The sequence below is a fragment of the Pogonomyrmex barbatus genome, unplaced genomic scaffold (assembly GCF_055798465.1).
Source record: "Pogonomyrmex barbatus isolate J1 unplaced genomic scaffold, ASM5579846v1 scaffold8, whole genome shotgun sequence".
Lineage (NCBI taxonomy): Eukaryota > Metazoa > Arthropoda > Insecta > Hymenoptera > Formicidae > Pogonomyrmex > Pogonomyrmex barbatus.
Genome location: NW_028297182.1, coordinates 5394826 through 5420605, shown reverse-complemented (window position 1 = coordinate 5420605; position 25780 = coordinate 5394826). Strand labels below are relative to the sequence as shown.

The window sequence follows — 25780 nt, the reverse complement described above, 5'->3', positions numbered from 1 at the left end:
CTAAATATATCGAATAACTTTTCTATTATTGACAAGAAAAATAATGTTGCAAATTTTAACAAATCAACCTCATGCTTGAATCTCGCTATTCATCGAACAAACTTGTCCAATCAACCAACCAATTTAACAACCGAGATTTCACAGACGGTGCCACTGGAACACCTCAACTTCAAAATAACTTAGTCTAATTTCTACATCAACCAAACAATCTCAACTATTATTTATCTCGATTTATTTTTTTTCATGCACTTTTTATTATTATTAAGAGAACTTTTGGTCAAAATTAATATCCTAAATTATTCTAAATTTTTTCTTTCAGGTTTTTAATTTTACGTTTCAATTTTGTGTATGAAAAATATTCTAAATTATTCTAAATATAATCTGAAATTATAACAATGATCAAATTGCAAATATCGCATCAACATGGATACAAATCTATTTTTAAACATACGAACAAGCAACAGCAACAGCATCTATAATTACATGAAATAAAATGTAATATAAAGAAAATTTATAAAATCTAATATAAAGAAGACAGACTTTTCGAAAAAAATGAGAAAAAATTAATATACAAGAACCACGAAAATATACAAGAACAACGAAAAACAAAAAAAAACACACAGTGATAACAATTTTTTCAATATATATATTTTATATAAGAGATCACGTATATGCATAATGCGTTCAAACACGATACCCAAGGAAATGAGCAAAGCCTTCATGCGTGGTTAGTAGTGACGAGAATTTCGATTTTAAGAAATCCTTGAGTGAGCGCGCGCGGTTTGCGAACACTTCACCTGAGAAATCCTTTCCGTCACTGGCAATGAACAAAGAAGCTCTTTGTACGGCTGAACTCCGCGCCGCTGTCGGGGAAGCGGATTCTTCTTCCTCACGGATCGCTCCTCGCGCGGCTTTCGAAATTGCGGGAAAAACAACGAAGACGCTCTCCTTCTCGGGCGCATCCTTTAATCGACTTTCGACGTTGCAACCCGCCGTGAGAAGCCGTCATGGCAACTCGTAAACTTTAAACGGCGTCTTGTTCCGACGTCAGTTACAAAAAAAAACTCATCATCGCTTCTCAAATCATACGAAAGTTCAAGTCGCCCCGAGTTGCAAACTGGTATTAATCAAGTAACTTTTTAATTGTAATAATTTGTGCATTTCCTTACATAGTAACTCTATACTGAAAATAGCCGACACCTATTTTCATACATTTATTTGCAATCGTTTGATATATAACACTGTGATATGTCATTAAAAAAGTTAATAAATTAAAAAAGTAATTTTCTTATGTGCATAAATATAAAAAAATAAATTTTTAAAAATATACACACAACAAATTTATTGATTATGTAAGTTGAATGAATTATGCAGTAGTAAGTTTAATTAATTATGTAACTTTCTGTAAACAGTAAGTTATGTATTCTCCGACATCATCATGCTATTAAATTTTGATTTTATAAAGAAATCTAGACACAAAACAAATGTGATAAAAATCTATCTCTTCATAAAATAAATTTATGTAAAAAAGTACTTTCAGGATTGCATCTGAGCAGGAAGATAGGAAGATAGGATGTACATACGATTCAGTTTAAAAATGCATATATTCATATTCGCATCGGCAATTAAACAAACGTCTGAGAAATTCGTATGTGCAAGCAAATGGCTTATCGAAGACGAAGAGGAACTTCTTCCGGCGGATGCGCGGCAGAAACGTGTCGTCGACACATCCTGCCGGTGAGACAACAATAGTGGACACCCTCCTCTTCCTGGTTGTATGCGCCAATTATTTCGCGGTCGGAAGAAAGACGGAGAAACGAGAGAGTGCACTGACATTTCAATCGGGATTCTGTGAAATTTCATCGAGATACCTTCTCGAAATAAAGGTCAAGGACAATCGCGGAAGAAAAATTTTCGATTTCCTTTCAAAAGCATTCAACGCGCCTGCAAGCTAAAAAAATAATCAGTTCCTTTTCACTATTTTTTCTTTTTTTTTTTTTGTTTTTACTTAGAAAGACATAAAGATATTCAGTACACCAACTTGATCCGTGTTTCTTGACCGCGAAAAAAGCGTCGCGTATAAACGAAATTTTTAATATTCTAGCTGTCAAAACGCGTCAAGGTTGTAATCAACGCGATCGATGACATTCTGTGAAGTTCGTTGACCGATCGTTAACAATACATCGCGAAACGGGCAGGGCGAAGGACTATCTCAGATCTCAAGCTCTTATTCTTTCGCTCATTCTCTCTCTCTCTCTCTCTCTCTCTCTTCTCTGCATCTTTCTTGCTCGATCCGCACGACGCGAGGCAGCGAAGTAAATGGTACCGCAGCACCGTGAAGTGTATTATTAGCATCGTGTAAACGTGTCTGCTGGCCGTGAAACCAGTGAAAGTATTTCATGGACAGAGGCAGGCACGCATACACACACGCACGCACGCACGCACGCACGCACGCACGTACGTACACGCGCACGCACACGCGCGTTCTCCACGTGTGCACGTATACATCATTTCGTACGCGTTTCGTACGCACCGGTTGGCTCCTCTCGAGATGATCGCCATCGAGGCGCGCCCAGAACTGGGCCTTTGTCCTCTTTGTCTGGAGACCAACGGGTGGGTAGACCGATCTTGGTCTCGCCCTTCTGATCCCGCCGGGAACCGAAAAGGACGAGGAGCCAAAGCGCGCGCGTCGCGTCTCACGTTCTTCCCGTCACACATCTCTCCCGCGAGACTGCACGAGAGAGAGAGAGAGAGAGAGAGAGAGAGAGAGGAGGGGAGGGAGAGAGAGAGAGAGAGAGAGAGACTGCGCTTCTCAGGCACGTTTCCAATTCTGGCATAATACAACAGCCGTGGTGGAGATTGCCGAAGAAACGTGGGGAAATGCAGCGCCGCGAATCACGCTCTCTCGCCGTCGATACAGCCGCGCGAGTGACGACAGAGGATCGCATAACGATCTCGTAACAGACAAGACAGTTTAGTCATGCCTAACGTTAAGCATAATAAGCGTTCTTTGTGTGATACAGATAGACGACCAGACGTCCCGTGTAAAACGTGCTCGATAACACACGTTTCGTGAGCGTGATGTTTCTTCTTATTAAACATTGTGACAAATGACCCTAATGTGAAATTAATTAAATGACACATTTTTTTTTTCTATCAGTCTCGAATTAAATGTCTTATGATATTTTAAATTGAACTTCGGGTTAAAACTCTACTAAATTTCATTTAAATTAAACTTAAAAATTTAATCTCTATATCTCTCATCTCATCAAAGATTGGAAAGAAAAAAAAAAAATGTTTTCCTTATAATCTCAATATAGAGTAATGTAGTAGAAAAACTTATTTTATTTTTTATACTGTATTTATATATATGTTTTGTTATTGAATATTATTTTTTTTATTAATCTTTTAAATTTAAATAAGTATTTAAACAGGGTCAAAGTGATATGCGGTAGCAATGGAAAAGTTTCACAGCGCTTGCGCGAAGGTTCAAACTTATCGTCGTAATATATCTTGAAAAAAGTATTAAAAGATAAAAAAAAAATGTTTCGTAACGTGACTTTTACGCATTGAGGATTAGATGGTGACCGCGAGAATTTTATGTAATCTTTCCTTTCACGATTTACAATATACATGTATCTTTTTTTTAGTGGAATTTTTTCCTACAATGTACAATTGATAAACAGTTTTTTTGTAAACAGGAATCCATCGTTACGCCGCTAGCGATGAATTATAATAATAGATACTTCATTTTGCTTGCTTTGCGTTCAAGGATAAATTTAATGTGAATTAGATTGGTGGATAAATATTGCACATTCAATCCTTTCTTAATTAATGAAAAAAATTCATAAAAATGAATCGATTTTTATTTACTGATAATTATAGATAAACCTACAGAGATTATTTATATCCTTGTACACCGACGATAAAAATATTGTCAAAGATCAATATAGAAACTTTTTGAGATTTTCGGTAAGGCTGATAACAAATTCATACAAGAAGCTTTGATATAAAGATAGATTATCGATACGTCATGATTTATTTGCGATAATAGTTTTATGACCGAATCTTTTTAAGAACATTACATTACGTATATGATTCAGAAAAGCTTAATAATTCTATTTATTACACTGATATTAAGAGAAAATTAAAAATTAAGAAAAATAATCTTTTAAAGAGACATTAATATATGTGCTTATAGAATAACATACGTATAAAGTAAAACATATTTTTAAATATATATTCAAAAAATTATAGCCAATATATCTTCTAAATTTTCTAATATAAAAAAATATAATCATAGAAAGCAAGAAAAACGCGTAACACTTCAGAAAGTAATACTTCGACAACATCAAAGAAGTATCGGATAAATGTCTCTAAAGTCATACGAGTCGTTCGACATTCTCTTCAACGAGGCATCAACGAGCTCTTAACGTCATTCGCTGACATTCGCTAACGATGAGTCAAGACAATCATCGAACGCAATAAGCGCGATTTGCCGAGACATCGCTGCTTATGGAAGCGCGGGTCTTTCGTCCCGAAGGCGGATGAACATTTACGAGCTCACTGTGTCCTCATTTTGCTAATTTCGACCTCTTGAACTTGATTACACTCTCCCAAGTATCAGTATCTATCTACGAGGTAAATTTCCGAGAGAAGAAATTTGTATTACTTGGAAAACATCTTTTATTTTAGATTATACATGTCATATATCAAAACCTTGACAAAAACATTAATATTTTGTCTTTGGAGAATGTATTACTGTACTGTTTTTTTCTCGACATCCATATAAAAGTTGAGCATCTCTCTCTGAACGAAATGGAAATTATGTAATTATGTAATTTTTAAATTTATTTTGATTCTTATAAAGACAAAGTTGCACACTGTAGTAATTTTTTTTTTACATTTTAGGTCATAGGTTTCACATATCAAAAACATTGACAAAAACGTTAACATTTTCTTCTTTTTTTTTTCAGGTTTTTTTAGGTTTTTTTCGTTGATCGTATATATCGAAACATTGACAAAAATATAAAATTTTGTCTTTGAAGAATACTACCATTTTTTCTCGATACATCTGTGTAAAAGTTGGGCATCTCTCTGAACGAAATGGAAATTATGTAATTTCAAATTTGTTTTGATTCTTATAAAAACAAAGTTGCATATTGTAGTATTTATATTGGAAATTAATGAGATATTTAAAATTTATATTTTGTTTTTTAAAATTATTCTAATCTAATATAACAATTAATGCGTATATTTTATATATATTTAATTTATTTGATTCAAAATCTTTCTTGAAATTATTCTCTTTATATTGATTTTATTGTGTCTCTCAAATAGTATTCATAATCAAAAATTTTTCAATTAGGAAAAATTTTAGTTCAAAATATCTTTTTATAAGTAAATTATATTAAAATAAAATTATATTGTTTATATTTTGATTTTTTTATTATCTAAATCTATTTATCTGATATTTCAAACAGTATAGGTGTAAAAAATATGTTCTTTTAATATTTTGATAACTTTTTACTATTATCGTCGCAATCAATATTTAAATTTAATTTTTGTAAAACCACACAAAAATGATAAATAATTATTTAAGAGTATAATCATGCAATAACAAATAGAAAGTTGACTACTGAAAATTTGATTCTTACTTTATAATATTTGATGATTTAGTTAGATATTTAGAATTACTAATTATTTAATGTAAATTTAGGTTACTTATTAATTATTATCATATTATTATTATTATCATTTGATGAACATCAAATATATCACACATGCAAACGGATTAAAAATTATAATATAAATAATATATAATATAAAATTTAATACTTATATTATACAACGTAGGCATAGTATAATTAAACAGTATAAGTATATGTTTTAAAATAAAAAAGGAGGAACTCTTGCAAATTTTAAACTATAGTTTTGACGCGGTTGGCGAGAGGCGACGTTTAAAACGGCGGGTAAGCGCAAAAGATTGTCTTTTTGCCGATCGTAATATGCCGGACCGATCGTTTCGAGCGATATGGTTTTACGACTGGTAAAAGTCGATATGAAAGGCGAGCGGCGGCGCGGAAGCTTAGCTCGAAACTCGGTGGCGCGGCTGAGAGGCGAAATGAAGGCAGGCGGTTCTCTCCTCCCGGGAACGACGCCCGTACATATACATTTTGTAGTCAATGTGTCGAAATGTTCTCTCTCTCTCTCCGAGTTCTCCTTTCACTAATTGTAAAGGCCCGATCACCGCGAATATATGACTGAAATTTATGAAAGCGTGTAGATATTTACCCAAGTGTCCGGCTCGACGACACAAACGTGGCGAAACTGCAAAAGTACCCGTAAACGAAGGGAGGAACGGGTGAAAGACGCCTTTGACCAAGAATTCAAAAGGAAACCTGTCGAAGAACTGTTGAGCTCCGAGGTTATTACGAAAACTCGCGCGTGGAGAGAAAAAAAAGAGTAGAGAAAGAGACACGCTCGCAGACTTCGATTCACAATTGAATAAATTTGAGCTACTTCGTTTCGAAAGTGTACGCCTAGTTTTGAAAATCGCGTGAAAATTGAAGTAAATTTTCGTATACACACATTCCTCAAAAATGAAATTTATAATATTAGATATTTATCGAAAATTTATAATAAAAAAATTGAGTTAATCGAGCGTTCTCACGATAAAAGATGGCTTCAACTGTAAGATACCGAGTATTTTTCGCGTAAGCCATTCCCGAAGATGATAGACATTTTGTTTCATAACTTTGGCACATTGTCAATAAATAAATATGTGCTAACGAGGGTCGATCAAAATCGAAACGCTGCGTCCCGATCTTTTCGCGTGGAAAGCGAAAGCGGAGCGCGCCTGTTGTTTTTTTATTCCAGAATCGATCGCGTTGAACGTTTCGCGATTCGTGAACGAAATCGGCTCACGATACGGGCCACCACCGTCGATCATGATCTCCAGCAACGTGGAAGCGGACGAAAAGGTCATTCTATGCTAATATGCTAGACGCACTCGTTTCGAAACTCTCTATAGTTGTGTGTGAAAAGAATGATTTTGATAATTTGAAGTGGTATCGTCTTCCTACTGACTTTTCGTTCCGACTTACTTACGAAGAAAGATTTCCAACAGAATGAAGAGCAAAATGTGAACTGCGTGTTCATTCCATGTGCGGGACCATTGTGAGATGGTCTTCGTTCAAGTCCGTTAAAAGAAGACAGAAAATAAGATATCAGAGATAGAAGAAATAATAAAACGTCGATGTCACTGTCGGACTATTCGACCACTGTTTCGAACAAGTTTCGTGACAATCATTATATATAACAATTTTCTATAATATATACCTGTATCCTAATATATATCTAATATATACCCTTTTTTTACAGGTGTAATGATACTTGTAAAAAATATTTTCTAAATACACACATGCCCATCTAAATACTTTTTATTCCATCAACCACAGAAATTCCATTAAACTACAGAAATGAAAGATGAATAAAAAAAGCTAAAAAAAGATTCCTAGATATTCTCTCTAGAGTACTGGTCGTGGAGATTCGAGGATATACATGTATATATGTACATATAATATATGCATATATGTGTACGTCATTGGATTGTGACGTGTTGTTCTAAACACGTTATTGCGATAAATATCATTACACGCTTCTGTGGTCTGTGGTAAAGTTCTGTGGTTCTGTGGTAAAGATAAGATGCCTGCTCGGTAAGCAGGAGATCCAAATTCAATTTCTGAGGTGATTATTTTTCGCAAAAATAATAATTATGAATTTTCACTACTGGTTACCGTGGTCGGGCCCCCGCCGTGACGCACACCTTTTCTTCTATTTGGGTAATAATATTCTATTCGGTAAAAATTAAAAATAAAATATTTGCTTTGGTAAAATTTAATTTAAAATTCTTATAAATCTTTCGAGATAAATTTTTGATACAACGCAGTCTAGGTTCATACGAATTTTATCAAATTCACCGGAAAATAGGTTTTTTTTTTCAAACCACCATTCAATTTATAAAACGGATATGACTGCGTTTGAAACATTAACTCGCATTCGCATTCGTATTCCTCCAGAAAGTTTTGAAGCGACTTTCTTAAAAGTTCTGCGTTTGAAAATTCATCATTTTTTTTTAGACATGTACAGCTGCGTTTGAAACGTTAAAACACGCGCAATTCTCCGCATGGATCACCTTAATGCGATGAGGAGAATATTTTCAGATTTTGCCGTTGCTTTTCAAACATCGGTTCTCATCGAATCTTTTTTTTTTTTTTTTTTTCTTCAAACGTTACTCGCAAATAGTTCCAGTTGTGTAAATCACTTGCCGATACGTAAGCAGAAAGATAAATCGCAAAATCGTTTTTGCGTGCCATCTTTTACAATTTTTTTTACCACGCTCTGAACTGATAACTGATAACGCTGTATAATTCAACTGTTTTGTGTTGTATCGCGGTGAAACATTGCTTAAAACTGATAATATAGTAATGGAAAAAGGTGGTGCGATGATGAAACTTTACAACTTACACATAAGCGAGAAAATAGAAGCTAATCAAAATTTAGTTAAAAAAAATTTTTTTTTCCAAATTTTTTTTTCCGGCACTGACTTCTTCTAATTATCTAATATTAGTTATTTTACAATTATATTAAAATTGAAATAAAAAATAATTGCTTTTTTTAAATAAATTATTATAATCTAGATAATATTCGGCTACAAATAGCTCAAAGTTCGTGATTATACATTAAAAAAAAATGTTTCGTTAATCCAGCCAGAATTTTAAATGTTACAGTTAAAATGTATCGCTGTTTTTTTGTTCTTGTATCTGTTAGAAAATTATCTGTTGAACATAAAATTTATAACAAAAATATATAACAATATATGCAAGAAAATTTAAATCTCATCACCAAATAACATCACCAAGTCAGTTTTATGAGAAAAGTGATTATTATCTGATTGGGCATCTTTGCTTTTTTTGCTAAATTTGATAAATTGTTCAAATATATGTTCTGTCTCTGTCCATATTGATTAGATTTAAAATATATGCGCTATTCACTGCATATTCACTTATTTATCTATTTTAATTAATTTTTCGTAGGTAGATAATTTTCGCTAAAAATAATAATTATAAAATAATTTTTTTCAATTCGTTGCAAAGGCAACATGTTATCTTGGTCCTCCCCTCAAAGGACTATAAAGTTTTCTCAGGTGTTACACTCTAAGAACTCTTTACGCTTATACTAAATTCGATATCTTAGAAATCATTAAAAAATAATAATATAAACGTTTCAACCTTTGATTATTTTACACTTTAAGTCTTAGTCTAATATCAACGTTACATGCATGTAACTGTACATTTAATGATTTATTTAATGATCGAGACCAGACTTGAATATAGGGCATTTTATTAAAGCTGTCTGTTTGAATAAAGTTAACGCCTGTAAAGGTTGGATTAGATAACCCTATTTTTTATCTGTCTGATATTTACATCTTGTGATATCTCTTGTATTTTGAAATGATCATTTTAATCTAGTAGTCAAGAAAACCGTCGATAAAAATATATACATTTGCTTAAAATCATCGAAGCTAAATAATCATCGTTTCCCATCTGAGTTTATATTGAATCAATATTTATGACTAGATTATCATATTTTATGGGTTAAAATATGTCTCAGAAAAATCAAATTCAATTTAATTATTAATTACTGCGTCTCAAGGAAATGGGGTCATAAGTTACGGCGATAAATTTTTATACTATAATAATATCGTATACATAATTCATAGTGTCAATTTAGTAATTTGTCATTTGAGTACATTAAATTCGAGTTCAAGCTTTTTGGGCCTTACTTATAACATACTTATAACATAGAACATAAAAGCTTGGAACATAAGGCATTGATAAATAGTAGATAAATAGGGTTCGGAGATCGTTATAACTGCAACGTGTTGTGGTCGTGCAGACTGAGTGTCATAATTCATAAACGATATATAAGAAACATATATCACATTATACGCAAAATAATATTTTTTCCTTAATATTACAAAGTAAAGCCGTGTTTTGTATGAAAAATCAGTCAACCAATCAGTCTATGGTACAGACAGAAAGGAAAAAAGAGACGTGTGAATCGTGTGTGACATGTGTAAATAAAACATAAACATAATGCGTACATGGGTACGTAAGTAAGAGCGAATCATGAAGGTCATGAGAGCGATGGTACATCGTTATAAAAGGCAAGGCGAGACTCCATATACGTACAAGATCAAAGACGAAGCTTTGAGGCCTTTCTTCATCGTTAGTGGAAATGCACTCATCCGCCTAGAAGGAACTTCAGTTAGAACACGAAAAGGCATGAAGAACAGAGAACACTTTTCGATATACAAGATATACATATTTGTTTACAGTGAGATCGTATACTAATATTGTATTAACTACGTATGTATTATATTAAAACATTTTTTTTTACATATATATGTTATATAAGAAACACATATCACATTATTCAAAATAATATTTTTTCTTATAGGTTGCGATTTCATATAGCTTGCAATACGTGTGTGTGTGTGTGTGTGTGTGTGTGTGTGTGTTTGTGTAGATTGCGATGTTGTTTCCAAAGTTTTGCAACACAAACTATTCAATTACGTAAAAGTCCTTGTAATTTGTTCGCAAAATAATTAATCTGTTCTCTTTTTTTGAATATAAGAAACCGGACTACGAGCCAAGCTGTAAATGGCTATTAATCTATTTAAAATAAATAATACAAACAATAACAATTTATAGACGACGTTTCTATCTTTAATGTGGTCATCAATGTATAATAAAATTCCGTTATAACGTAATTAAAATCAGTTCTGTTGCAAACAATGCCTTACGATTGTCAATAATATGAAATCTATATCGTTCTAGTATCACACCGGATGTTTGAACTGTATTATCTTGTATAGGTAGGTTATATGAATAGAAAAGCAGATTATATGAATAGGGAAGTTCTTTTGTTCTGTTATTTTGCGAGTTTCGCAATTATTAATGACTCATTATTTAATAAAAGTTTGCGAATGGAGAACTTTTCGACTCAAGCCATTCTACCTACCCATTAAGAAGTAATCGTAATCGTAATCGAACATCCTTACATGTTTTGGAGATTTGAAAGAAGTTAGTTAGTTTAGGTTAGTTAGTTTAGTTAGTTAATCTTAGTTTTAGTTTTAGTCTCAAGCTTTCTCTTTCTTTCTTTAGTATCAATCCGAAACGATCACTCCAAAACCATCACTTTTCTAAAGCACCAGTTATTATCCCTCTCTAATGATTATGACCAATTGTTATCACTCTAAGTGTCAGACTTTATTTTTTTATAAAGCATTGAATTTATTCATAAATTATGCAGTTTTAAAAACCAAGGCTATAACTTACGTTAAATCGTTGCACGTAGGAACAAAAAAGTTTCTATTTTTTTACCAAGTAGTAAAGCACGCATATTTTATTACTTTAAAATGTAAAGCATGCATATTTTGTTACTTTAAAATGTACAGAAATATATCTCCCAATGACGCACGAGCAATATGAATTTATATTTCGTTCTGTATATTATCACTTAATACATATCAAGTTTTACAGCTTTGTTCTTATGCAATATGATTAATTCACGATATTTGCAATTCACACATTTATTAGCTGTCAGGAATCACAATTTTTTTTAGAATTTTACCATTCGGAATTACGTAATATGTATATAACATCTATGATGTAATGATTGCAAATAAAAAAACCACGTGACAAAATACAATAGAAAAAAAAAAATGAAACAAGAGCATTTCCTGCACGTTTCTCTCTTTAAGAAAATTATTTATAATTTTCTGCAACGGATTTTTTTTTTCTAACATTACAAAGACTACTTTCAAAGGCTTGCTTTATGATAAACGACATAAAGTAAAAGGAGAAAAGAGGAATGTACAACGAATTATATGCGTTGATATCGCGTTTTATCGCTGTATGCAACGTACGTACGATAAAGTCATTTATATAGAGGCCTCTGACCGATACGGTCTTCCAGCACTTCTTATTTTCTCGAAAATGTGTAAAGGCTAAATCGCGATCGAGCCACGTGGTTCTATTTTATTTTCTCCTATTTATTTTAATAATTTTTGTGACTTTTCTTACCTTTTTGCCATGATCAATCTCGCTCAAATTGAAAAATTTTCATGATTAATTCCTAACAAATAAATAAAATTTCAGTAAATGCTATGAGATACATTCGCTAAGACTGGGAGAGGTTACTCGATACATAATACAACGCGTACTGATTTCTAACGGATTCATTGGTGAACTAGCAGGCAGCATTACAAGAAAGAAGCACGAAAGAAGCACGAAATTTGAGTCTTCAGTGCTGCAAACCTTAACTATCCAAAAGTATCGGAAACTAAAACTAATAAAAACTAATAAAAGTAAATTATAAAGTGATAATAAAGAAGAAACTAACTTTGAAAAACTTGATTAAAATGAATGTAATTCGCAAGAAGAATTATCGAAAGTGAAAATCATAGAAATAAATCATTATTAACGTAGTAGTTTGGGTCATGTTTGTGCGCAACATTTGTCGGCACATATAGGGAATAATTTGTGTAGACACCCCCCACCCCCCATTAGATCCGATGAGATCTTAATAATGATTTCCGCAATCGGGATCTTAATCGATTTCTTATCAGACTCAATCGATAGCTAGAAAACTACAACAAAAGCGTTTTTATTTTTTCTATCAATATGAACGGAGATATTTTAACGTAAAGTTTAAATATTTAAAAAACCTTACCTGAGAAACGTCATCGAATTGAAGCTTTGTATTTAAAGATTGACCAATCGCAGTGGCTATTTCGGCCAACTAATCAATACATGATTGGTTCATTTTTTTTCTTCGAGATATATTTCGATATCCCAGATATTTTAGATTTTTTTTTATTCAGATAGATCTCGGATCCATAGTACTTCGATAGATCGATTTAACTGAAATATTTTTTCCCAATTTTCGATGTTGAAGCCAGCGACACGCGTGTGACCAAGTAGTACATGACTAATCCATACATACATAAGACTTTCGGAGAACACAGTCGACACATTTGGATGTTCTAAAATTTATTGCTAACATTAAAAATTCATAATTCACATAAAATATATATTACATATTACCAGCGCTACCAGTAAATTTTCGAATATTTTGACGCAAATCGCTTTCCATTTACAATTTTATTCAAATTCAATCGACACTCTTTGACTCTTTTCAAAACGTGTACTTTAAATTTTACTGCTAGTGCTGATAATGTATGATACATGTTACGTGAACTATAAATTTTTAACACTACCAGTGAATATTTTAGAATACACCATACAAAATATATTGACTGTGTTTCCTAAAAGGAAAGCAATTCTCTATATAATTCTAATAATTAGTATCTAGTAATTCTATAGTAATTCATTTTCTATGATAATAATGAACATCTAACTTGACAGAGTAAATAAAATTACTCATATATATTATAACAACTAAGCAAAGGTTTGCTCGTCGTTGTTCTTTAATATTTTTTATATTATTAATATTTATTAATATTATTAATATTTAATTTTATTTAATGTGGAATAACCTCGTGATATTTTTTTATTTAAATATATAATTGTCAATATTTACAACAATTTTTTGAACAATTTGAAACTTTATGGTATCAGTTCTTTTTGTAATATGTATGGTATCAATTCTTTTTATATCAATATTTCTTTTTATATTAATTTATTTCATTTTATTCAACTATTTTATTTAACTAAAAGCAATTTTGTTATTATATTTACAATTTTTTAAATAATAGATTTAAAATAACATCGTTTTGTCTAACAATTTACATTACATATTATCAAATTTAGATAATTGTATCTAAATTATACAAAACATTCTCTTCTCATCAAAAGAAAATATTAAAAAAAAAAAATTAAGTTAAATATATTTAAGAAATAATATAAGAAGTTGTCAATGCCCTTCCAAAGTTATTACGAAGCATTTTAATTCAATTATGGTGACGATCATGGCACAGAGAGTTGTACGTCTGTTCTCCGTGTTCAAAATCCGACCGCATCAAATAACAAAAATATAAAAATAACTGATTTTATTCGACCTAACCACCTCTCGGAAGAAAATGGCAGTCACCGAGAGTATCTTGCCCTGTTGCGCATACCACCAAACAAATCAATTGAAAAGACAATCGATCCCCCTATCAACTCGCACTAGCCAGCGAGATAGGATGTCCTCTAAAGTCCTCTAACCTTAGAAGAGAGACTCATGTCCAGCAGTGGATAAAAAAAAAGAGATGATGTTTGATGATAAGACGATGATTTGATGTTAATTCAGTTTTCCAAAATTCTCCAATATGGTAATCATTTCTTTTCCATTTTCGTTTTCGAAATGAAACTTTCTTTCGTTAATTAATTAGTTATGTTACGTCGTTATAATGATTTCTGAAAAAAAAAAAAAAAAAAAAAAAAAAAAAAAAAAAAAAAAAAAAAAAAAACTTCAACACTTTTACGTTTCCGCGGCATCAAGCGTTGGCGCGGCCCGCGTCAAGGACCGCGTAATTCGTAAAGTGTTGTAATAATCGGGTGCACGACAGAAAGTCCATGTGGTAACGTGAGAGTTTCACAAATGGGTCAGCGGGCACACCGCGAAGTAGTGGAGGTGTATTCGGGGCCCGGTGTACGTACGTTTGGCAATATATTTATCGTCGCTTGCGAAAAGAGAGTCTCCCCTCGTCGTCCGTCGCACGACCGAGGGTCATCCTCTCTCGTTCCCTTTTCGTGCGCGCACGTGACCGGACTTCGCGCAAGGCTTCGCGCGAACCGGCGGAACGCCGGTTTTCGCCGCCTATGCGGAGCGGCGGGCGCGCCGTCGAAAGCTGGATGCAAAAATATCCTCTTGATGATATAATAATGTGGGCGGCGATATTGCCATATACAAAGATCACTGGAGGGGGCATAAGTGAAGATATGTTGCCGATATATGTAATCAAATTTTATTTCACGTATGCTAAATTATGCCGAAAGAAAAAGGTTGTGGCGCATCGAATTAAATTGGCGCTGTAAAAATCAATTTTTGATTTCTCGAAAAGTCGAAAAGAAGATGCTCTAACATTATTTTTAACTGTTTTCCTTCCTTTAATTTTCTATCCTACTTACGCTTCTCCTGCCTCTTTTTCCGCCATAATCTCTCTTCCTTGTGCCTGTCCTAAAACCTCTTATTTTTTTTGCTTATGCTTTTTTATTCCTCTCTACCTCTTCACTCAGTTTCTATTCGCCTTAATCTTTCCTCTTTACGCCTTACTATTCCTCGATATCCTATATAAAATATTCATCTTTATCCACATATTATCTTTCGCACGTCCGCACACATCCATAACTTCTAGAACTTTACGCGTGATATATTTACAATTTTATAAACTATGTTAGAATAAATTATCGCGAAACAAAGGAAAAGTATGTTTCCTCGGAAAAAAAAATCTCCAAATAACATTTGCTCTGGATATGAACGATCAATTACATTTTCGAGATTTTTCATTGTTCATTCAAGCTTTATCGAAAATTTATATCGTTTCTTAAGCGTGTTAAAATGTAATAACGTCGCAAAAATAATTGTATAATTAAACGGTTGATGTGCCAGCAATCAACTTAAGTATACATTAACGCAAATATATCTCTTCCGTCAATTTAATTAATACATTTTGCAATTAAAACAAAAATGTTATAACAGAAATCGAAATTTCATGTCATTTATATAAACAGTTTTGCACATATCAATTGATTTTATAATTCAACTTTTACTAATTAATAGAGGTTATACATTTATCGCAACATATGGTAACGTAATCGCGCGCGCGTGTGCGCCATTTTTCATTGTATTTACATTCGTGTAAAGAGAAATGTGTAACGTGTTGTTATGGATGGTATCCGGACGGCCTTAATGGATATTCAGTGTTTATATCACGGGAACGTGGTCTACTACGATTCTGGATTTGCGAAATGAAAGCTGATTAAACATCTTTCGGGAGAATACGGAATAAACGGAATAATCGGAATACTCGGCGGAATAACAGAAAATAACACTTTGATAGAGACATAAAAATAAAGAAGAATATATGTACGAATCCTACGGGTAGTAATAGCTGCTGTAGTAATACTATGTATATTTACGGTAATATTAACGATGTAAATATACATCAATTTCTTTTGATTAAACTAAATTTACTTTTATACACGAGTGAAAGCACAATGTATTGCTACAAGTTGTGATCTTTCTGGAAAAGTGAACGCATGAGCATATATACATATATATATGTACATATATAGAAGAGAATAAATTTGAGGTTCCGCTACGTCACCGCTAGGTAAATTCGCGTCAAGTCACTTTTAGTACGCGAAAATATATTTTATATATATATATATATATATATATATATATAGAGAGAGAGAGAGAGAGAGAGAGAGAGAAAGAGAAAATCTCTGTCAATATAACAGAGATGTGACTGTATATGTTATCTCTAACTCGTTTAACTTTCTGTTTAAATTTTTAAACAAGGAAATATGGCAAATTGAGAGAATAGCTAAAATGTAAAAAAAACGAACCTTCGTCTCGTGGATGCAACTTTTCAATCGAACATTCGTTGCATATATATGCAACATGCGCATGTTGAACATCAAGCTAATAATTCGCTGGACTCAAGGCCGTGTAACGTGTAACAGAGTTCTCCACTCTGTATGTGACATCATACAGCTAATATATTTCCGATTCTTGTTTAACTAAATGCCTCGTTCAACGTTGAACGAACGTTTTCTTTCATTTCGAGTAAATTGTAGATAAAAGTAATGTCAAACATGCGCTATCCCTAAAATCGAAATAAACGATCCTTTCAGTAAATATACTCGGACCTCGAATGGCAGTTTGATAGATTTTTTTATCTATAATGTACAGTAAAAATAAATCCGAGGGTCGGTACAATAAAAAAAAAAAAAAAAAAAAAAAAATTCGGAAAGTGTTTACATTTGGCAAAGCATATGTAAATATATTTTCGTCGCTTTTCGATATTATGCTATAAAATGCTTTAAAATTTGAAACACATACAGTGTGTTGCACAAAATCTACTGCTACTGCTTGTTTTAAAAAAAATTGCGTTAACAGTGGTTTCAGTACTTGATATAGTTACAATAACATCGCTGATACGTAATCTCAACCAAAATAACGATAATCATTTTTAGTTATTTATATCAATAGCCTATTTATATATTTCCTTATTTTCTATGTATTTTTTTTTTCCGAAGTTTTATCATAAAACGGAGATATATATTGTTTATACTAGATTTAAAGTATCTGATGTTCGATATATATTTTAATATATGACTCTGCGTTTCTAAAGAGCTTTCTCACACGTAGTGATATTTTCGTTTCTAGAAAACCAGAGTTTCTAACCGAGCTTCTAAAAAAAAAAAAAAAAAAAAAAAATATTGATTGTACATCGGAAATCGATACGACCTGAATCTTCCATTAGGATTGTGTGACCCAAACGAGAAATATTTTAGACATTGCGCGCGTACACTGTCTGGTTGTCCTGGTTTTAAATTGCCCGGAGCTCATTCGGTATAGGAATCGTTAGAGAAAGAAATTGAAGTAAGAAGAAGATGAAATAGGAAGCATGCCTTGTGCGCGTTAATTAAAAGTGCTGCAGAGGAAGTTACCAAGTAAGAAGGGCGAGGCTGAATGGAAACAGCTGCTACTCGATGACGACACGGTCTAAGAGCGCGCTTAGTTTGGAAGCTTGAAGCTCCACCACCGTTAGTTTCACGAGTGAGCATTAAAGCCAATGCCCATCTAACTGGGCATTACTGAAGTGTCCTAAGAGAGAGCATCACCGATTTTCTTCTAGAGAAAGTCTCTCAGAAATCTTAATCAAGTGGAAATTTCACTTAAATACAAAAATTAATACAAAATTCTCAAGTCAAACTGATGATGAACTTATGATGATTTTTGTACAAAGTAGAAAGAAAAATATCGTAATAAACCAGTCTTTCTAATTTTTATTAATTCTTATTCATTCTAATGTATATTTGACAAATTTAAATCTTAATAAACACTGTGGAAATTCGAGTATGTTCTATTTACGCATGACAATGAAAAAAATCATGGTTAATATAAAATATATTTTTCCGCAATGATTAATTAAATAAGATTGTCAGTTTTTCGATAACATTCTAACTTTTTCGAAAGCCATTTGCTGTTTCACGTCCTTACGCATTTTCATAATTTTGCGTAATTTACAATTTCAAGATTATTTTCGCAATGTGCTCTTCTACAGGATAAAAATAACATCTAAAGTAATTGCGAATCTTTTAAATGTTGTTAAAGTTTCAAATCTTGTAAGGTAGTCAATTATATTTTACTAATTTAAATCTTAATACTTTCACAAGAACTGCTCTTCCACGAATTTCTCCCTTCATTACTTCGAATTCTATACTAGGTCTTGGTACTTAAACACCCACCATTTCGACAACAAAGTTAAAATGAGTTCATGGAATTCGATCCACATATATTGGTCGGATAAGTTTGTAAGACTTTTTGCAAAATCAAGAACAATATTAATATTAATTGCTGCACAAACAAATTTAATTACGAAGAAAAACAAGTTTCTCATTTAAACTGACATAAGAAATAACAAATTAATAAAAAATTATTTTAAAAATTAGATTTAAATTTTGTTTCATCAAATTTGTTCATACTCATCGGATATTAATATTAAATCAAAATATCATTTAAGAAAATATTCATTTCTTAAAAATATATATTTTATAATATTTCATATTAAAGACATAGAATCTCACATTGTATAGGTATTATAAATTTCATGCGATAATCTAACCGATGCTTTTAACTCGGAATAAAAATTATGTCTTGTATACATTATTAAAGAAAAAATGAACAGACAAACTGACAATTATGTTAAAATTCGACTTCATATTTTGAAATACAAAGTAATATTAAATATTTGAGAAATATTCTTCTCGAAATTAACTACATTTAGTAAAAATGGAATTGGAGGCATGCTAACTTTTAAAAAATATTCATGCATTTTTTCAATGCTTGTGCTCTATTTTCAACCAAGGAATGTTAATTAAATATTATATCAGATATTTGCTATGAAATTTGTTTTTGAAAATAATTTAGAAATAGAAATAAACGTTATGAATTTTCGATGAATTTACGTAACAATATTGTCATCATTGTATTCGAATATTGATAGCAAAATTGTCAGTTAGAAATATTAGTGAAAGAGTTTAAGAAGAAGCAAAAGAGTCAATCTATTTTAATCTATTTTAATTCAATAATGTCAAGTAATTTATATACCTCGTGTCCTCATTTCTGTTCGCTACGAAACGGTCCACTCTGAAAGAAAAAAATAAAAGAATAATCATTTCTCACATGCCTGATATTTTGCACCTACATTCTATAATTATATTTTATCGTATGCAACGTACGTATGAAAAAAAAAAGAAAAAAAAATTAAATTATAGCAAGATTCTCGCTATATAATATATATTTACTTTGTGAAAATTTAGACGTGATGGAGTTTGAAGTACATACGTAGTTAAAAAAATTGAGTTTTAAATTTACATTAATTCACATAGCCGTGTTCGGCTGTCGGAAAAGCTGTCACTTTTTACAAACGGTGAAAGAATGATCATTATTTTATATACAGCAAAGTAATATTATTTTCTACAATTACATTCGCATTTCGCGTATGTAAAATTGCGAAATCGTGTGAAATTTTGTTATTACATTTTTTGTGAACATAAATTTAATTAATATTTTTAAAACAAAGTCATGCGCACTCGTTCGTCGATGAAAAACGCTCGTGAAAGAGGCGAATGCACTTGACTGTTTTGCGGTCCACCGGTTTCTGGGTTTACGGGCGCCGATCGGCGTCTGTCAAGGAAGCGTTTTCGTGCAGTGCCGAAAAGGAAATGAGGGAGTTCTTTCTTTCATCGGGTGTTCCATTACCAAAGACAGGCCGTACTCGACACGTGTAATATATACCGCTGTTGGGCTATATATGGTATGCCAGAAGTATGGCCGAGGCTTTCACAAATCGTTTACCTTCGCGGAGTCAATTTGTCCCTGATGAAAATTTAGGAGGCATGTAACATTTTTTTCTCGTGTAGCTTTTTCTGATGAACATTTGTTACATCAATTGTGTGATTTTCTTTTTAACGAAAATAATTTTGGTATTCACGCAAGGCAAGCGAGAGAAAGAATTATTTACCATTATAATTATCATTATATTTACTTTTAGAAATATTACAAATGTGTAAAAAGAAACATTATATATTCATTTTTTACGCTCTAAAAATTTTGCTTCATAATTTCTGATCAAGTAAAGTTATTAAAGTTTAATTAAATGTATACGAAAGATGTGTTATATACACGTCTTTCTCAATTATTTATTCTACGGAGGTTAATTTTAATTTTTTATTTTTAATTCAGTTCATGCGATAAATAAATAACAGAATAAACTATAATAATAAAAAATAAATTTTTCAAATATTATATCATTATGTCACCTTGCGCGATTGTAACGTTATACTAGTCGTTATCTCGAAAACGAACTCTCGTCAAATAACATTGTTGCGTTAGCATTATCATATTCCGGAAATGGCGCAGCCAAATATCATGTCCTGTATAATATGATCTCGCGAGCGTTTTCTAAATATTCCTTTGTTAGGAGGATTTTGTTCGACATTTTCTGTTTAATTTGTTGATAATCGATAGAAAAAAATTAATAAAATAAATAATAATAATTAATAATTAATAATTAACAATTAATTAATAATTAATAATTTATATAATTTCTAATGTTAATAATTAATAATTTATATAATTTCTATATAAAATATTAGTTTTATAAAATTTACAGTTTCTGGCCACAAATATTTTTAATCTCTCGGTTAACAGGTACGATATGTTTTCAACTGATTTCGAATTGTTGCGTAAAAACATGCAAGTACTTATTTATGTAATATACTTAATTAATTAATAAAGATGTATTATTGTGTAAGATGTTAAAAATTACAATTTATATCAAATGAATAAATTTAGTTATAAATGCGCTCGAATATTTCTCGAATATCGAATTTGTGTCTTTCAGTCTGACAGTTGAGAACATCTTTAAGATTAAGTAAAAGTCCCTTGTTCGGAAGATGCCGCTTCTCGCGGCTCTTAATCTCCGCATTGCCGATTTTTCAACTTTAATACCCTCTCTTCGAAATCAACCATGACCAAATAAACGATGTGGATGCATCGAGCGTCCCAAAGGATCCACAATTCACTCGGCACACGGCGTTGACCCAAGGTGGAGGTCATTACACTCAGTAAGCTCTCATTACTCCTCGATCGAGCGACCTCTTCTCCCTCTTTTTACCCCCCTTCTTTCTCCGGCACACCTCCTCTTTGCCACAGCTTGACCCTTTAGTGTGCTTCGTCGGGTAACCGCTCGTTCCCTGCGAAAAGCTTCCTCGGCGACTTTCTTGCAGTCGGCAATGCCAACGAAAATTTATCGCATCTCGTCCTAGAGATTCATCGATTTTCTCGTCCGCCCTCTTCACCCGCCATTCTGGCGAACCTCCGAAAATCTTCAACCGCAAAGAGCAGACCGCCCCCGCGCGATTCACTTCTTTTTGCTCATATTGACGATCGTTGCTCGTAAATCTGCGTGGTAAATCTCCGTATATTGCCTAACTAGTTCGCTCGCGTAGATTTACGGGACGTTCCGCGTTGATTTAGCGCCAAGTTCGTTAAGAGAATAACCACGGCAACGCTAAAAATGACGCGTGCCTTCACGTCATGTCGTTTTACATGCAAACAATAATACTCCCGTGTAAACTTTTAAAAAAATTGTTCTCTGAAAGCGCACGGTATATTCAATTGTTCGCCTGTGTCTTCGATTGTTTAAAAATTTCAATTTAAAGTTACATATACTCGCTTCAGAAACACAAATATGTTTATAATATACACAAATATGTTTTATAATATAAATATATTCTGACAGGATATGTAGCTAATTATTCGAACTTCATAAATCCGTTATATTTTTAATAATTTTAGGAATGTTTCATATTTTTTTTTTTTAATAAATACGCAGTCTTAACATTCTTGAGAAATCTAGTGAATTCTGAGTGAACAATTATTTAATATCAAGTTACATGTATGTGCGCGCGCGCAAACACACACACACACACACACACACACACACACACAGATGATAAATTTTGTTTATCAATTATGTATTCACGAGTGATTCAGAGTTTCAGGGAAATTAATCTCACATGTAATATCGAGTGTCCAATATTCAATTCATGATATGACGATTCAATTTACAGGCTGTATTATGACTACGTTACGTACATGTTGGCCGGATTGGTCAGCTGACGCACGTCACGATTTTGCCAGGAAGACGTAACAGCACATATCCATCTTACGCGGAATATATTTAGAGCGCGTTGTTATCCCGACCCACACACGCACAAAATCAGCCGTACGATTTGTACGCCATGTTTGCAATCTGCCGATTCGCCTGACATTAATGCCCGCCCGCGATTATTATGTTATTAAACACCATGTGCCAATAATCAGCTTCTTTAATTTCACATCCCATCTCATTTTGGCTACTATCGTAAAATATTATTGCAACTGCCAACTTGTAAATCTAATATTACTATGGTATCTAATTTTATTATCATCGCAGCTGATATAATTATACTATTATTATTATTATTATTATTATTATTATTATTATTTATGTATATTTTATAACAATCATTATAACATCAACATTCAACGAGTTTTATCCTCTTTTTCTGTTGCTGACACACACATACATACGCGCATACGCACACACGATTTTCCATATTTTATATTACTTTTTTAGAATCGTTCGTACGCTTTTAAAAGATTTACCCGAAATAGAAATTAAAGATACCATCCGCAACCGCGTAATTTTTTTTTTTTCATTTTATAGAAATTGTTAACGGAGAAACAATACGCAGTATTGTCCTATTCGCAGAGAGAGAACAAACGTCCACGCCATTTGATTACGCGACAACATTGTTGGCTTACGAGTCATTATGCAACCGACAGCGTGGTCATAACTTCGAGTAAACGCAAGGAATCGGCACGAATAATGAATGAGAGAAAGGCCAGCCTGGAAATACGCTTCTGCCGGAGCTCTCGACCGAGATAATCCACGCTTATGAAGTAGCTCGCGAGAGAAATAGAAAAATATCAACTCTTTTTTGCAATTATAGAACGATTTTACGGTTTTCGCCGATATTGGGAAATTCACAGAGATTCGCAACACTTTTGATCTTTAAGCATTCAAAAAAATATAATATAAAATAGTTATTTGATTTTAAATAGTACAGTAAACGTTAAATTATTATTTGTTTGTCATATAAATAGGAAAATACTTATTGTAAAGAGTATTTTTTATATTACAAAATCTTTTACGAAATATTTTTATTAATCCCATGTTAAATTTTTATTGTCTAGAACATTGGAAATTTTTTTCCCCATTTTATACAATACATTTTATACAATAAAAATTTATATTACATATTTATTTATTTTTTAAATTTTCTCTGAAGTTTTTTAAAATTTTAAAATTTGCACAGTAATATAAAATAAATTTTTTTACACTATTTATTTTTTCCATATGTAATATTGATCATTACGATATTACAACGAAAAAAGCACTCTAAATTAATTAGAAAGAAAATTAAATTTTAATTTTAAACGTTAAATTTTTGTACAGCTATATATCTCAATTTACATCACGTCACGTTGTCAGTTTTGAGAAACTGGAGAACGTGGAAAATATTCAGCTACTGGTAGAAATCTTTTCTGAAACTCTTTGTGTCAGAGTAATCGTATCACAGTCATTGTTCGACGCTTCATTGTAATACGAAGACTTCCGCAGGGGCAAAATTACGCTCTTCCGCGCTTCGTCATGTTTTTATTTATCGGCGTTATGCATTTCGTGGCGAAATATTCGTGACAATTAACAAAAGTCGCTAAGAAAAAAATTGTCCCTAAAGTTTTCAACGCTGCTCACTAAAGAGACCTTTCGTCGTCGTTCGAATTCGCGGAACGCGTCTTTATTTCCAAAATAGAGAGCCTCGCGAAGATTTTGGCGACGCGAATTTTCACGAATGTATCCCTCGCATCGACTACTCATCGTCGACGATGTCGTGGTACATGCGTCACGCGTGCAATTTTGGAAAATTCAAAATGGAATCAAATCCGGTACGTAATGCCGGAAATTTGTACGAATTTCTATCCCGATGTTAAAAGTACATAAGAGGTTTATTTTCTGCTTCCGCACTGGGCTGCACTGAAAACTTTTCCATCTCGCTTTCGTCAAACCTGAAATATCCATTTATTTCAGGTCACGAATGCACACAATGCTACAAAATTTGATTATCAAAAAAACAGATCAAAGATCTCGCCGTGATAATCTTTCTCCTAAATGCATTTCGCGTCGTGAAAGAGCGAAAATCTCGAAAATTACCGATACGTTTCGATCGGCGCGCTCTGACGCGCGTCTAAAAACTACGCCTCGACGAGAGCTCGTGGAAATTTCAGAATAAAGCAGCGGCACGAAGAACTTCGCAGCGTCGCAAATTCCTCATGCTGATCTCATCGTCTCCGTCAATTCCCACGATCCGCGATTCTCCGACGTCGCGGCGCACACCCGGGACGCGACGCGTTATTTCGATTAGCGGCCGTCGTCGGTTCGACAGTCGGCAGCGCCGACTGTCTGCCTGAGTCACGCTGACAGTCCAAGTTTCATGAATATTACACGTCCGAAATGTGAACGCGAGGCGGGTCTCCAGGCGGAGTAAAACGACAATCCGGTAAAACGACGAATCGGATAGGCCTGGCAGCCGCGCTGGCGTCTCGACGCGTATGCCGATAAGCGTCGACGACACCTCGCGTCGCGTTACAACAACAAGATCGACAATTTTCCTTGCACGCGGCACGACGCGGCAGGATGCGTCGGATTATCGTCGGATTATCGCTGACACTTTTTCCCAAAAAGGGAAACGACTCTCTTCATTTGCAAAAGTCATTGCTTTTCAGCAAGATCACGGTAGTAGTAGATTTATCACTCGGCACTGCGTCCTGTTAGGAAACGTCGATTCGATTCGCCTATCGAGAGTGACGACGTGACGACAGTTTGGGCTCTTTTATCTGAAAAATTGCACTGCGTTGCACTTTGCACTGAGCAGCTCTACGGGGGGTGTTTCCCACCCGTCGAGAGGAAGACTTTGCCCGTCGCTTGCCGCTCCGTTGACAGACTCGCCGTGCGATTCTCTCGACCGACCGGTCCATCGGGGGTCGATCGGAGAGAATCCACGCGCCGCGGGATTATCCGGGGAGGAGATTTTCTTTCTTTTTTTTTTTCCTCTCTCTCAAACTCGATTTCTCACTTTTTAACAGGAACTTACGTTCGGCGTGCTTTCAGGGACCAATCCATATCTCGTTGCGCGACGTATCCGGCAGGCCTGTCACCGACGCCTCTCGTGTTCGGTCCGGTCTCTCGGCCCGAACTCTGCTCCTGGCTTAACTGGCCCCCGTTGTCGCACGATCTTTCCAAACCCCTCAAAACTGATGAAAACCGTCTCGTTAATTCACATCGGCGTTCACATCTCTCTCG

The 25780-nt window shown here is 33.4% G+C and overlaps 1 protein-coding gene across 5 annotated transcripts in view; it reads right to left on the bottom strand.

The window, feature by feature from the left end:
* The window catches only part of LOC105427769 (uncharacterized), a 138512-nt gene that overhangs the window by 35212 nt on the left and 77520 nt on the right, over positions 1-25780 (bottom strand). For 2 of the 5 annotated variants that reach the window (XM_089083771.1, XM_089083772.1), the window contains 2 exons: positions 19417-19455; positions 10257-10316 (listed from right to left, as the gene is read on the bottom strand). The exons of 1 other annotated variant lie outside the window; for it this stretch is intronic. In XM_089083771.1, the coding sequence (XP_088939897.1) occupies positions 10257-10316; positions 19417-19455 (99 nt within the window). The remainder of the gene's footprint in view (positions 1-10256; positions 10317-19416; positions 19456-25780) is intronic. 2 more of the 5 variants (XM_089083773.1, XM_089083774.1) reach the window with 2 other exon arrangements.